Consider the following 16,634-nt stretch of genomic DNA (forward strand, 5'->3'; position numbering starts at 1 on the left):
ACTTTTGCTTGATGACATGCGACCTTTCTTTGGTCCTTGTGAGGTGCTTGGCACCCATCATTAGGCAATTTGTGAAATTCCAGGACATGCCGGAAAACCAAAAAAATATTGATGCACAATCCGTAAGTTTCCGTGACACACCGGAAATCAAATGGAAGCATCGTTGCATAATTAAGTGAGGTTCCGTAACATTCCGTAAGTCAAAAAGGGGATGATTATGTGATCCGCAAGGTTCCGTAACATTACGGAAAGAAAACAAGTATCGTTACGAAATTCGTAAGTTTCCGTAACTTTACGAAAAAAGAATCACCAAAAAAAGCAGAGGGGGGTGTACTTAGTAAAAATGGGGGTGCAAATAGCACCCAGGCCCACTTGGGCCCTCCAGAATATTCCTCCAGAAGGCTGTTGCTTCTGGAGGAAGCAACCTGGCTCGCCTGGGCGAGCTGGGCGGCAAGCACCTCCCCTATTTTGCTATAAATAGGGGAGGAAGTGAAGAAGAAAAGGGTTCAGCCCCTTAGGCACTTCTCTCTCTTTCGAATTTGCTTGGAAAAATTATTTCCGTGAAGAAAATCTAAGCCGAGGCGCTTCCGAAACGTTTCCGTAACATTTTCCGTGAGGAATTTCGCAAAGGTTTCAACTGTTCTTCGACGTTCTTCATTCGTTCTTCATCGTTCTTCGATCTTCAACGGGTAAGTACCTCGAACCAAGCTTTTCGATTCATTCTATGTACCCGTAGTGGTCCACATTGTGTTTCGTGCATTTTTATTCTCGTTTTGTTTACTTTTTATACCCCCTATTGACGTGCTTAAGCCATTTTACTTAAGTCATTTCTCGCTTAACTTAAAAATAAAATCAATTTCCACCGAACGTTTGAATTGCATTATCCGCTAACTTCGGTTAAAATAAATTCCGACCGTTCGGTCGTGCCGTAACCACGTTGGAAATCAAAAAACATCTTTTAGCAAAATAAAGCGGAAAATCAATCGGACGTTTTCTCTTTGGGATTTCTCATTCTTAATCGAATTGATTAATAACTAAAGTGAAACTAAGGCTAAAATCAACTTGCCTAGTCAAGCTCGTCCACAAAAATAGGATTTTTAAGTTTGTCATTTCAAATTTCTCACTAAGTAAAATGGATCATTTTTAAGGTCCAACGCCTTAAAATGATCACCACTTAAGTAAAAAAGAATCACTTGATAAGAAAGAACTACGTAGGTGTGATTTTCTCATCCCAAAATTGAGGAATACGTTGGAGCAAAGGGAAACACCCTTGTCGACCACAAAAAAGGAAAAAATATATAAAGGGTATAAAGGATATAAGGACATAAAAGGGAACGTAAAAATCAAAGTCATGTTTGCACATTCGATTAAAGGCTGCCGTCCCTTGTGACGGACGTGTGGGGTGCTAATACCTTCCCCGTGCGTAAATACAACTCCCGAACCTTTTCACTTAAAGTTCGTAGATCGCGTCTTTTCCGGTTTTTCCGACGTTTTCCTCAAATAAACGTTGGTGGCGACTCCGCGCGTATTCCTTTCGTGGAACACGCATCCCGCGAGTCTCGCGTCGCCCTCCCGCCGAAGGGTAGGTTGCGACACATTGGTATCACCTTGATCATCAAATCTAACCAATTTTCATTGTTGTTAACCTTTTCAAGTTTTAAAATCTTATCCTCTAACATATCTAGTATTCAATGATAATGGACTTCTATGTGCTTTGAACGGTAGTTAAATGTTGAATTTTAGCTAGGTGTATGGCATTTTGATTATCAGAATGAACCACATAATTTTCTTGTTCAATGCATAACTCATGAAGAAAATTCTTCTTTCACAACATCTCTTTGCATCATTTAGTAGCTGCAATATATTCAACCTCATTTGTTGATAGAGCCTCACACTTTTGAAGTTTGGGTTGCCATGACACAGCTCCCCCTATAAAAGTAGTTAGATATCCTAATGTTGATTTTCTAGAATCAACATCTCTAGCCATGCCCACATATGTGTATCCTTCTAACACATGCTTTCCCTTATAAAAGCACAAACACTGCTAGTTGTGCTACGAAGATATTTGAGTATCTATTTTATAGCAGCCCAATGTTCCTTCCTAGAATTACACAAGAATTAACTCACAACACCGACTACATAAGCAATATCAGGTCTTGTACAGCACCGACTACATTGATAAAATTAAGTACTCTTGGTGTTTTCTTGTTTTTGAACCTATGATTTTGATTCCTTTGATTTTGATATGATTATGTAAAATGATTTGAGGGGTTTTGTTCCCCATGCTGTGAGAAACATTTCTAAATAATTCGTTTGTGTCTTGGACAAGATTTACTAGATTAACGTGAGAATTAGATTGTTGGAAATGTTCTTTGTCATGTTTTGGTCTCATAAGCTTATTACGTGTTGATGATTATAACACACACTCACACACACACACACACACACACACACACACACACACACACACACACACACATATATATGTATATGAATTGTTAAAATAAATTAGGAATTAATAGTTCAAATGATAAAATTAAATTGAAGGAAATTAATATATTAAGGTTCAACGATAAATACTTTCAATGCATTTTTAGTTTAATTATTTGTTAACTCTTTTTAATTGAAAATAATATAGTTCGATTTAATGTAGACATGTTTTGTACCATGTAAATATTAATATTGTGTGATGTTTATATGATTCATGAGGTGTGATAACATGTTGCTTTGGGATTATAACATTGTAATTAAGATTGGGTGTATGTGATAAATTGAGTGTGTGTTGAATTGTAAGATACATGTGTATTGAGATTTTGTACGCATTGAGTTGTGAGCTATGAACAATACAATCACACAACTGTAAGACCCTTTAAGGACGACGAGTTAATTTGTGATGGGATCTACTGTAGGAACCCGACAAGTTGAATCACTTTGAGGCGCGTCGAGTTAAAATGATTTTGAAAACAATTGAGTAGTTGTGTGTATTGCACAGTTCAAACTCCAGTGGCACATATATTGTAGAAGCAAGTTTCATGATGATGAACCAAGAAATTTTGATGATGCCAAAAGCCCAAGTGATTAATTCAAGACTTCAAGATCAAGCATCAAGAATCCAATCCAAGATTCAAGATTCAAGAGAAGAAATCAAGAAGCAACAAGTCAAGACTTCATATAGGATAAGTATTAAAAGATTTTTTCAAAAACCAAATAGCACAGTTTTGTTTTACAAAAGAATTTTCTCAAATTTTCTAGGTTACCAGAGTGATTACTCTCTGGTAATTGATTACCAGTTATCAGTAATCGATTACCAGTGACCAGTTTGGTTTTCAAAATGTTTTCAAATGATTTGTAACGTTCCAAAATGTTTTTCAAATAGTGTAATCGATTACACTATATTAGTAATCGATTACAAGTGAATCTGAACGTTGGAATTCAAATCCAACTGTGAAGAGTCACAACTTTTCACAAAATGCATTGTGTAATTGATTACACCTTTGAGGTAATCGATTACCAATGAACTGTTTTGAAGAAAAAGTTAAGAGTTATAACTCTTAACATGGTTTTCTCTAAAGTCACAACTTTTCCAATGGTTTCTTTGACCAAACATGAAGAGTCTATAAAAGCATGACTTTGGCACATATTCAAAAGATATATATGATATCCTTCCAAACAATCCTTTTTCACAATCTTTCTCTAACCATTGCCCATTGCTTTTTCTTTGCCAAAAAGCTTTCTAAAGTTTGTTTCAAAACTTTGTTTTTCTACAAGTGGAAATTCTACAGAAAACAAAAGTGTGCTATCTTTTCATTCCTTCTCCCTCTTATCAAAAGATTCAAAGGACTAACCGCCTGAGAATTCTTTTGATTCATCCCTTCTTCCTCTTGACAAATGATTTCAAAGGATTAACCGCCTGAGAATTCTTTTGATTCTCCCTTCCCCCTCTTGACAAAAGATTCAAAGGACTAACCGCCTGAGAATTCTTTTGATTCTTCCCTTTCCCTTTAAACAAAAAATTTCAAAGGACTAACCGCCTGAGATATCTTTTGTTTCCCCTTACAAAGATTCAAGGGACTAACCGCCTAAGAATTCTTTGTCTTAACACATTGGAGCGTACATCTTTTGTGGTACAAGTAGAGCGTACATCTACTTGGGTTGTGATACTGAGAACAAGAAAGGGTACATCTCTTATGGATCAGTTCAAGTGGAGTGTACATCCACTTGCTTGTTCAAAGAGAATAAGGGAGGGTACATCCCTTGTGGATCTTTTCTTGTAAAGGATTTTACAAGGTTATTGGAAATCTCAAGAACCGGTGGTTGCTTGGGAACTGGATGTAGGCACGGGTTGTTGCCGAACCAGTATAAAAACTTGTGTTTGTTTTCTTCTTCCCTACACTCTTTACTTTTCCGCTATGTACTTTTTATTTTCGCTTTACTTTTGTCTAAGTTATTGTTTCTGTTCTTTACTTTCTCATAACTTAGTAGTAAAGCCTAATTGAATCTAGTAATATAAAGAAAGGTAATTTTTTAATTAGTCAAGACACGTTTATAATTAATTCAACCCCCCTTCTTAATTATTCCGAGGCCACTCAATCCAACATATATGATTTTAAATGTATGTTTAAATGAGATGATTAGTCATATGAACATAACATATTAATATTATTACTGTGTGATATGTATATGATACATGAGACATGATAACGTGATGTCTTGGGATTATGAAAGTGTGATGAACTGTGTGTAAGTGACAAGTTGAGTATGTGTTAAATTGTGAGATCACACGTGTATTGAGATGTGTGCATTGAGTTATGAGCTATGAACCGTACAATCGCACGAATGTAAGAACCTATAAAGGCAATGAGTTAATGCGCGATGAGTATTGTGATGGGATCCACTGTGGGAACCCAATGAGTTGAATCACTTTGAGGCGCGACGAGTTAAAATTATTTTGAGAACATTTGAAGAGTCATTTGCTTTGTGTAGTTCATAGATAGAGTCTGCATGTTAAAATATTTTATGGGTTGGACCTTAATTAGGAGGGAGGGGGTTTGACAGACTCTTCGGAGTCTAGACCTTGAGGGTAAATATACCGAGTTTGAGTGTTCCTCTAAGCTTGTGCCAATCCCACATGGTTGAAGAATTCTCACAAAACAGCATGACCCTGGTTTCCCAATGATTTTTCCTAGTGAGAGTGACCTGACTTATTAGTGTGTGATTTGTCTTGTCATGTACTCCTAGGCTCCAATGAGGTTTTTTACTGACATGGTACCACATTGCATATAGGATTGAGTCTTAGTGTATCTGTTACATAACTCCTGTGTAATGATCATTGTGACTTGTTACATGATGGTGGGTAATGAATTGTGTGAATGTGAGATGTTGTGTTATACTTGAGATGTGTTGTTATGAACATGTGATTAATGTGAAGGTGTGGAATGTGATTCTGTGATTAAATCCTTGAGACAAGTGATGTTACACAATGAGTGGTAAAATGACATGAATTGTGCTAAGTTGAGTTTGTTATACTTATATTATATATGTGTGCTTTCGTTTTTCTCTACCTGTTTAGGAATGTGATAACTCACTCCCTGTGTGTTGTTTTTATTTGGATCATGTGATGATCTCAAACCTTGTGTTCGTGGAAACAGATGGTTAGGTGGATGACTATGGTGAATATCATGCTAGAGGACACTAGGACACCATGTTCTGATAGGATGTGACATCAGAGCTTAGGGTTTTATATTGTTTTTATTATATGCTACTTTGAGATATATAGTTGAACATGATTTACTTCTATGTTTCTCATTGGAATTTCAGTTGTAATACTAGTACAGTCTTTGTTTGGAGTCGGAACTCGTTTTTATATTCTTACCGATAAGTTTTAACTTGGTTAAATTGTGAATGTTAACCTTTTACTCTGTTAAAAAGTTTTATTTTGAGTTATGAAATAAATCTTTTTAAATTGCTTCTGTTATTCCATGTTTCCTTTCACTATATGCATGTCAGGGTAGAGGGTGTCACACTAACTGCTTCAAATCTTCAATGGTCTGATCCTTGAATAACATAACATATTTGCTTCTAACAATTTTCTTGTTCACAGGATCCCGTAATTAATAGCTGAACTCATCTTTTGGTGAACCAAGATAGATACACTTATTTGTTTTTGAGTTAAGCTTTCCTCGTTCATCCTTAGGAATGTGGATGAATGCTCAACATCCAAACACCTTCAAGTAGTTGTATAACACTTTCTTTCCTGACCAAATTTTCTCTGGGAAATCTCTATCCAAAGGACCTGTCGGTGACAGATTGATAACATCCACAACCATCTTCATAACTTCTCCCCAGAATGACTTAGGGAGTTTGGCATGAGATAGCATACACCAAACTCACTCCTCAATAGTTAGGTTCATTCTTTTGGCCACACCATTGAATTGTTGTTTTTTTGGTGATGTCTTCTCAATTTTAATTTCATATGTCTTGCAATATGCTTCAAAAGGGCCACGATATTCTCCACCATTATTAGCTCTTATACACATTTTAATTTTCTCCCGGTCTCACGCTCCACCATGACATAGTACTCCTTGAATGCTTAAATTAGTTTATCTTTTTGTATTTAACAAGTATATCCGTATTCTTCTTGAGTGATCATCAATGAAAGTGACAAAATAATACACACATCTAAGGGATTTTTCAGACATTGAGCAAATTTCTGAATACACTAAGTCAAGAACATGTTTTCTCCTCTTGGGTTTGTTTGATTTCTGAAATGATACTGCGTGTTGTTTTCCAGCCAAACAATATTCTGTGCAGGACTCAAGTAGTTGACCTTTTACATCAGGAATACGGTTTTTTCTAGCAAGGATTTGTAATCCCTTCTCGCTCATATGGTTAACTCGTTTATGCCAAAACTCCATGCTTGAGTCACCATGGGCATCATTGGCCTCTCCCTTGCATATTCTTCCCTAGATGACATATAGGGAGCCTTCTTTCTTTCCTTGAGCAAAAATCATACTACCTTTTGTGAGTTTCCATTTTCAAGCACTAAAGTGATTGATCAGCATAACATCGTTAAGCTTCCCGACTGCGATAAGGTTTAGACACATGTTTGGTACATGTCTCACCTCCTTCAACATGAGCTTATGCCCTATGTTGGTCATAAAAGTGATGTCACCAATGCCTACTAGTTTTCTTGTGACACAATTTCCCATTTTTACCGTACCAAAGTCACCCATTTTGATAGGTTGAGAAAAATCCTCCATGTGGGCTAACGTGGAAAGATGCACCCGAGTCAACAATCCATGAACAATCATCACATGCATCATTAAGATAGTTGTCTTCTCCAATGAGGAATACATCATCATCTAGATCTGCTGCAATGACCATAGTGCTCTTATCCTCCTTTTTCTTAGAATCAATTTGGTCTGGCTTAACAATGCCGATTTTTTGTCTCTCTTGAGATGTCGACATTCAAATTTCTTGTGACCTGGCTTGCCACAATAGTAGCAGGTAATCCTAGAAGAGAGAGATTTAGATCATCCTCAAGATTACGACTTCTACCTGCACTTCTTGTGTGATTCTCACTTCTTATGCGGTTTTCTACAATGTTAGCTTCAAATTGGACAACCATACCTCGTTCCTTCCTCCTAGCTTGTTCATTCAACAAGCTATCAACAACGGTATCCATGGTGAGCTTCCCTTCTGGGGCTGAGTTACTTCGAGTAACTATTAACGTGTACCAACTCTTTGGTAGGGAACTAAGGAGTCAAAGAGCTTGCAATTCATCATCAATCTTCATCTCAATTTTCCTCAATTAATTCACAAGCCCCTTGAAAATGTTTAAGGGCTCAATCATGATATGGCCATCTTTGCACTCCAACTTTACCAACCTTCTCATGAGATGGACATTGTTCTGAGGTGTCTTCTTTTGAATAATGGACTCAAGTTTTGCCCATAGTTCATATACATTGGTGTAAGTTGACACATGCTCGAACAAGCTTTGGTCAATGTATTTTCAAATCATAGCTACTGCCTTCCAATTTTGGAGCTCCCACTCTTTGTCAGTGATCTTCTCCTCCGACTTATCCTTTTGGGTAATTAGCTCATGCAAATCTTTGCAGTATAAATGGTCTTCCATCATCGGCTTCCAATAGGAGTAATTTTCAGTAGTTAGCTTAAAAATATCTCCATCATAAGTGACAACACCTTCCATCTTGAATCACATAGGATGATAGCTCCCCCAATCAACCTAGCTCTGATATCACGGTTAGGAAATACCAAGAATAAATTTCCCTTTATATGTGATTGAGATGGACAATAATAAAAATAAATTAAGAGGGTAAGAGAAGAAGAACAACACCAATAATGTTTTTAACGTGAAAAGCCCTTCAGTGTGAAAGGAAAAAACTCGGGACCAAGTTCAAAAAAAAATTTCACCTTGAAGTAGGATTACAATTATCTCATATCTCACCCAATAGGATGGTTTACAATATTTCTCAAACACTCACTAAGTATGGTGGAAATATAACTCTTTTTTCTTGAAGAGGATTACAAAAAACTCTCTCACTCTATCACTCTTGAAGGATCTCACTTGCTTGCTTTTTACAACTCCTCACAAGCCCTCATTTATATAGTGAAGGAACATGACTTATCCCAGGAGTAATAAATGAATGTAAATTAATTTTCATATTTTCAAGAACCCTTAAAAATGTTATCTTTATTTTTCTAAGATAAATGTGATATCATTAAGAGTTAGATGAAATTCCAAAACCTTGGAATCTCCACCTTTTATTTTCCATTCATTTGATATTATCAAGAATTGTTGAATGTGGTGCTCCATAGTTATGGCGGGATTTCCAACAAAATCCTCTACCACAAGTATAAAAAAATCGCTAAAATAGAAAGATTAGCTAAAATTCTTAAATCATACCTTTTTAACAAATCCACGACTCTCATTTATGTAGAGGATGGCATCTCAATTGATTTCCTAGATTCATTCAACAAATGAAAAAGAAATTTAAAAAATGGGGAAAAAGTATAGAAAACTTTTACGTGAGAACAAGTCATAAACCTCATTGCTACCATTGATAAATACAAAGCTTGTAGAGGAAGCTTGCAGAGGAAGATAGAGAGAAAGATAAAGAGAAAACAAATATTGAAGGAATTGAATAGCATGAAAAGTGAATTAGCTCGCAAAGTTAGTTATTACAACTAATTATATAGTTAGTTGTAAGAGTAACTAACTCATAACTAACTAGGCTAACTCTAGTTACATAGAGACTAACCAACTAAGCTAACTCTAGTTATATAATGATTCATTCTAAGAACAAGCATCCCTAATTTGTGTTACTTTATCTCATACCTGATATACACATGCGGAATTTTCAAATGCTTTCTTGATTTGCAGCAGTCATACAAAAGTGAAAAAATAAGTCAATAAAAAGTATAGAAATAAAAGTATTCCATGAGAAGAAACATATCATACCTTTTCTTTTCTAAGTCGTGTCTACACTCAATGCACATTTTTTTATAGAGGAGTAATGTACGTACCAGCAATAAAAATATGTTTTCAAACATTAGAAAAACAATGGGAAAATATGCTTTCTAAATTTAGGAATTCTTATGCATGTCGATTCTCTAGGCTGTTGCAAGCCACCTTCTCCACTCCTCATCGCACCTCCATTGAAATGTTGAATCATTCACTACTAAAAAAATGAGTTTTAACATTGTCCTATTAACATCGGTTATTTGAAAACCGATGTTGTTAAGCACTTACAACATCGATTTTCAAATAACCGATGTTAAAACTGAATTTAGTGTGACTTTAACATTGGTTATTTGAAAACCGATGTTGTTAAACACTTATAATATCGATTTTCAAATAACCGATGTTAAAATCACACTAAATTCAATTTTAACACATAACATCAATTTTTTTAGATAATCGATGTTGTATTGTGACATTTAACATTGGTTTTTTTAAAAGCCGATGTTGTTAGTACCATTTAACATTGGTTTTTTAAAAATCGATGTTGTTAGTAACATTTAACATTGGTTTTTTTAAAAACCGATATTGATATATAGATTTATAATTTTTTTTTCATAATTCTTATCATATAGCATCGGCTATTTAAATAACCGATGTTGTATTTATTAGTTAACATTGGTTTTTTAAAACCGATGTTAACGATATTACTTTTCACATCGATACTTTCAACATTGGTTAAAAATCAATGTTGAAAGTCTTAAACAACCGATGTAAAAATCTTATTTTTTAGTAGTGATTTCAAAGCTCTAAACTGCAAATCACGTACCTGAAACCCAAATTAAAAAAAAAAAGAGTATGAAGAAAAAAGAGAGAAAAAGTTACAAAAACTGGATGCAAAAAGTTTAGAGAAGGATTAAAAAGAGGAGGTGGAGTACGAAAGAAGAATGAAAATGAACGAAAACGGAGAGAGAAAAAGAAATTGTGTCACAAAAGAAAACAAAATGCAAATTAACTAGCATAGAGGAACAAAATGCATGGGTGAAACCTAAATATTTGAAAAGTTATACGTGCGCGCCTGGCTATAAAGAGAAAGATTTTTTTTTAATAATTTTAGTTAGTAATGCTTGAAATTTGAATTTAACTAGCTAATTAATATTCAACTATTTATAGAATGCAAATAAAAAACTAACAGAGAATAGAGAAAAGGAAAGTAAAACTAATTTTGGCCTGTAGTAGGTATTTGGTTTATCTTTGGGTATCAGCATTATGCCTTTCAACTATTTATAAAAACGTTTATATAGATGAAAATGAAACAAGACATATAAATAAAAAATTATTTACAAACATATGAATAATTTATTTATTTTTGACGGGGCAAAAATATCAATAATTATAATCATTTTAATATATATATATATATATTTAATTATATATAACTATTTATATAGCTTTGAAAATCTAAAAACAAAAAGAAGACTGGGGACCCAAAAGCTACATGTCTCGGTGGATGGTGTAAATGCCACGAAGTGCAGATGTCTATGTCTATAGTTCGTGTCGCGCGCCTCTCATAATTTCCTCAACCTTCATGCATTAGCATTAGTCATCAGCCCCATTTCCCTATTTAAACCCCAACTCATCACACTCCTCTCATCAATTAGTCTTCTCTCTCCATCACACGCATATATACACTTTTCTTAATTTATTTTTCTTCGATTAAGGTAATTTTATTTGAGTCTATAAAAATATTGATTACAATATTAAAGTTATTCTTACACAAGTATATATTCAGAATTTAAACCGAGATCAGCCATACACAAAAACAAATTAATTTCATTCTGGTTTTTATCAACCGGCCCGCCAAGAACAACAGTGATGCTTAATGAGTCATGTCTTGTGAAGACATGCAAACCTTCTATCATGTTCACTAGGGTTCCTGAGGTCGATCTCTCGGACCCCGAGGCCAAGTCACTCATTATCAAGGCCAGCAAAGAGTGTGGTTTCTTTAAGGTAGTCCAACATGGCGTTGCGTTTGAGTTGATTACAAATTTGGAGAACGAAGTCCTTAGATTTTTCCATCAACCACAGCCACAAAAGGACAAGGTGGTTCCTCCTGATCCTTGTGGTTATGGAAGCAGGAAAATTGGAGCCAATGGTGATGAAGGTTGGCTCGAGTACCTCCTCATCAACACTAACCCTGATGATCCAAAGTCACTTCACCTTTTTCAGCAAAACCCAGCAAATTTCAGGTAATTAACAAAGTTTTAAAATCAATATAACTATTTTTTTTATATACATTTTCCTCTTCTACTTCAAATTTCAACAAAAGCAATGATAAAATTAAATTGACACATTTTTTTTGTTATTATTATTATTATACTCGAAAGGTCTGCTGTGGAGGATTATATAGGAGCAGTTAAGAATTTGTGCTCTGATGTGTTGGAACTTATGGCTGATGGGTTGGGAGTTGAGCCGAGGAATGTGTTTAGTAGGCTTACAATGGATGAGAGAAGCGATTGCTTATTAAGGGTTAATCGCTACCCCGTATGTGCAGAGCTTGATGAATTTGAAGCATTGAGTGAACAATATTTAATTGGGTTTGGCGAACACACAGACCCACAGATAATATCTGTACTGAGATCGAATAACAGTCACGGACTACAAATCTGTCTCCGAGATGGAACTTGGGCTTCAATTCCACCAGATCAGACTTCTTTCTTCGTCATTGTTGGTGACCTCTTGCAGGTATATAGCTAGAAAGTAGAAAATATATATATATATATATATATATATATATATATATATATATATATATATATATATATATATATATATATATTACTGAGATGAAAGAAAACAAATAAAAAAAGCCAAAAATGGAATATAATTGACAGGATTGACGGGATTGGTGCAGGATATATAGTGACATTTGGGAAAAGTAAATGATAAAATTGTGAGTATAAAATGTTGTCCGTCCATAGACAATAGGGCAGGAATATGAACGAAATAGAGAGAAGAGAAATTAAAAAAGAATTATGAAAGAATGTGAGTACAAAAAATATACATATAATTATATAAATGCTGTGACCAGAAAAATAATAATAAAAGAAGGTATATTGGAGTCTGTAGAAATAATATATGATGTGATTGCAAGGGGGGCAGAAAAATAATTTACCATAAAAAATCTTATAAAAATGTAATTCAAAGAATAATAGAACTCTAAATAAAATATCAGTTCTCTCAAAAAATTAAATAAAATATCAGTTTACAAGAAAATGGTCCATTTTTTAATTAAATTTTGGATGAAACAACATTATTTCTATATCCCTAGAAGGCAGTCTTTTTCCTCATAATGTGCCAGCAATTGATTTGTGGTTTTTCAGTCACTCTTTTTACCTCTGTATGGGTGGACGTGAATGCGCCAAAAACAAATACTAGTATATTTTCATCTGGGAATTTTCACTGCATATATTCAGTTACTATTCACTATTTTTTTTGTTGGGCTTTCGTTTTTCTTTTCTGATTAAAAGTCTAAATTTCAGGTGATGACTAATGGGAGATTTAAAAGTGTAAAGCATAGGGTATTGACTGACTCAACCATTTCAAGAATTTCAATAATCTACTTTGGAGGACCACCCTTGAATGAAAATATTGCTCCTTTACCTTCACTCGTGCTAAAGGAAGAAGAGAGTTTGTATAAAGAGTTAACGTGGCAGGAATACAAGACTGCTACGTTCAAGTCAAGGTTGTCTGATAATAGGCTAAGACTCTTTGAGAAATTTCCTAGTGAGTGAGGAGAAATGGAAAATCATATTTACTTCTTCGTTGTGAGAGAGAGCATATATAAGGAAAATTATTTGGTTGCCAACCATTTTCTTTATTTTTGTTTTTTTTACCTTTACTCCTTTTGTTCCCCCTTATATTTTTTTGTCTAAAACTACAATTATTTTTCATTAGAGAGAATCATGTTCGAGTCGAATAATTGTAAATTTATGGTCATTAATATATTCATCTTTTCTTTTACACTACTAAAAATTATACATTTAACATTGTTAGGTTAACATCGGTTTTCGACAAAACCGATGTTAACACAAACGCAGTGGCATACTTATAATTAAAACTAGTTTATTAACATCGACTTTTAAAAAAACTGATGTTAACATAAGCTCGTTAACATCGGTTTTGTGAAAATCAATGTTAACATGACGATGTAACATCGGTTTTATCAAAATCGATGTTAACATTACATAGGTAACATCGGTTTTTTTAAAAACCGATGTTAACGAGCATATGTTAACATTGATTTTTTAAAAAACCGATGTTGTGTTTTTACTTAAACTTACAAACTGAAAAGTTGATCTTCTCTCTTCTCACGCTCATCAGTCTCTCACAAACCCACCCTTGTGACTGTCATTGTCCCTGACCCCCTACAATTAGTCTCGTAAAGGCACCCTCAAGCCACCGTCGTCATTGCTATTGTCCCTGACCCCCGACGCTGAGTCTCGCATAGCCACCCTCAGGCCGCTGTCGTCGCTGTGACGCTCACCCCACCCTCGTGTTTTGGTAAGTTTTGTTGGTTCCCTTGAACGACCTTTATTGCTCACCCCACCCTCAGGTCACTGCCATTGTCTTTGAACAAGCTTCCTTAGTTTCCTTGTAGCCATTCCATTGGCATGAAAGCAGTCTTTGCTCGTCTTTGTACTCGCCATTATGTTAACTTCCCTTAAACTGAGCTTTTAACTTCCCTTAGTTAGTCGCAACCTGCATTTGATCTATTTAGGAAAGCTGTAGTTTGAGTGTTTGAAGCTTCAGATACCCTGAGACTAGGCTCAGGCCCTTTGATTTGCACTATATCAGAGGTGAGTGAGCCTATTGGCAATTACCCCTTTGTTCTTAGTGATTATTATTTGTGTTGTTGTTGATGAAGCTCCGTTGCTGCAGCTTTAGGAGTTGTACTTGCTATTTCTTTCATCCACAGAAGGAACATTGCAGGTAAAATTATTTTTTTCTTCTGTAACATTTCACTAAACTTATGGTAGTATAGCATGGGTTTGTTTTATACTTGCTGTCTATTTTTATTGAATAAAATTAGAGAGAGCGGCAGACAAGCTTCCATTCAAGGCATTGATAGAAAAATCTAGAGTTTTAAGTCTAGAAAGGTTTCCTATTTCATTTGGGATAGCTCCACTAAACTGGTTATGACTAAGAGAAATGTTTGTGAGTTCACTCAAGCCACCCAAAGAAGCAGGAATGCTTCCACTCAATAAGTTATGATCTATGATCAGATTTTGAAGCCGAAAGAAGTTATTTTTCAAGCTACCACCCCAAGGAGTTAAAGCTAAAGTTAAGCCAATAAAGCTTAGTGGCATTCCCAAGGCTCATGGGGATTGTCCTAGTGAGCAAATTATTGCTGAGGTCCAAAGACTGAAGCAAAGGACATGACCCTAACGAAGGAGGGGTGGTCCCTGTGAACCTATTTTTGAAGAGCTGAACCCCTCTTAGATTGAGAAGAAGTCCAAGTGCTGAAGGGATTGAACCACCAATTTGGTTATCATGAAGGCTAAGCTTTCTAAGCCCCCTAAGTTGGCCAATCCTCTCAGTTATGTGACCCTTTGCTCTTTAAGATGGGATTTTAGACTAAGAAATATACATGTTATTTAAGATGTTTCTAATAACAAAGTTACAAATGTTAATAATAATATTATATATATCCATAAAAAAAATAGGCCCATACATTTGGTAAATGAATTTGGTGGACACCAAAATCACAGAAATGTAACTTTTTCTATGATAATCACTATCATAGCAACCCCATTTATTCTTGAAGTAAATGACAAATTATAGGGGGTTGCTAAACAAATCTAAATACAAAAAAGAATGCAAAACATATAAAACTCCAAGTGGAAGACAAACCCAAATCATATCCTCACATGGTATGGTACTTAGTTGAAGAATTGAACTTGGGAGGACAAGATTTATTGGTCTCTGAGGGATGTGGGGATGGGGATGTGAATGGCACATGGATTAATGGTGGGATAGAATCAAACAATTCCCAATTTGTGGTAACTACAACTCCTAAGGTTGAATTCCTTGAGGGTTGTTCTTGTTCTTGTTGTTGTTCTTGAATTGGTGCTAAGGCTGATCTATAATGTCCATTTGAATGCTTTTGTTGTTGCCCATTTGAATGCTTCTGTTGAAGCTGCACTATGGCATGGTCTCCATTGCTACTAGCATATAATTCTTAACATTCAGTACATCAAGTGTTTCAACATACTTTTGAATTCTTTTTACCTTCAAAATTAATGTTTCACTACCATTAGCAAATGCAATTTAAGATTGTACTAATAACACAAAATGAGCAAAATGCATCTAAGCCTCTATCATTACCTGCATTTTCCTCTATAGTTTCACATCCCCATCAGCCACTATACCATCTAATTTAATCAATCGATTCATCAATAACTCAATCAGATTAAGCAAATCTATTTATCTTTATATTAAATGAACCATTAAGATTTTAAGAACTGCACACTAAGATGTTTATATGAACTCCACAATTCTATAGGCTAAGTTATTACATGGTTGTTAGTCCATGTAGTCTGGTCATATGAGCATTAGTAATGTTACATAGTTTGGTTGAGCATAAGCCGAATTACTTTGCTGTAGTTGAACTAGGTTTGGCTCTGAATTCTTCTAATGCCATTACTCATTAGTTCTCAAAGGTTATTTTCTGCAAAATGTGATACATATCGCTCTTTGGCAGTATGGCCCATGGCTAATTGGCCTATGCTTTTTATTTTTAGGTTATCATTTACTACTGCTAATTGGCCTTGTTGTGGAAGCTCTTTGATTATAGCAACTCCAGGTATGTACGTATGGACTAGTATGTGTGTATATATATATATTATCACACATTACTATTTTTACTTTTGTCCCAATATTTATATACACATATACAGTACCATACTTATATATACATGTACATGTGTAAAGCACATTCTTACATTGTTTTTAATCATAATTCCTAGCTAGTAGTGGCTGTAGTTTATGTACATTGTGCTGTTTTGTGCTCACTTGAAATCTGCACTCACATCATTTTAAGCAAAGATAAATGTCAACTTTTTAGAATGATTTGATTTTTCACAAGTGTTTA

The 16,634-nt window shown here is 34.9% G+C and overlaps 1 protein-coding gene across 1 annotated transcript; it reads left to right on the plus strand.

The window, feature by feature from the left end:
• The first annotated feature begins 11,180 nt into the window (after positions 1 to 11,180).
• Positions 11,181 to 13,434, plus strand: GA2OX3 (gibberellin 2-beta-dioxygenase 3). The gene is made up of 3 exons (XM_003535167.5): positions 11,181 to 11,730; positions 11,869 to 12,226; positions 13,024 to 13,434. Exons 1-3 carry the CDS (start codon positions 11,357 to 11,359, stop codon positions 13,273 to 13,275), a joined length of 984 nt encoding a protein of 327 aa, XP_003535215.1. The 5' UTR covers positions 11,181 to 11,356; the 3' UTR covers positions 13,276 to 13,434.
• The last annotated feature ends 3,200 nt before the right edge of the window (positions 13,435 to 16,634 follow it).

This window comes from Glycine max, chromosome 10 (genome assembly GCF_000004515.6).
Source record: "Glycine max cultivar Williams 82 chromosome 10, Glycine_max_v4.0, whole genome shotgun sequence".
NCBI lineage: Eukaryota > Viridiplantae > Streptophyta > Magnoliopsida > Fabales > Fabaceae > Glycine > Glycine max.

Coding starts and splice junctions, on each gene's coding strand:
- GA2OX3 (XM_003535167.5), top strand. CDS start 11,357: ATGCTTAATGAGTCATGTCTTGTGAAGACATGCAAACCTTCTATCATG. Junction 11,731..11,868: donor CAAAACCCAGCAAATTTCAG/GTAATTAACAAA, acceptor TATACTCGAAAG/GTCTGCTGTGGAGGATTATA. Junction 12,227..13,023: donor TTGTTGGTGACCTCTTGCAG/GTATATAGCTAG, acceptor TCTAAATTTCAG/GTGATGACTAATGGGAGATT.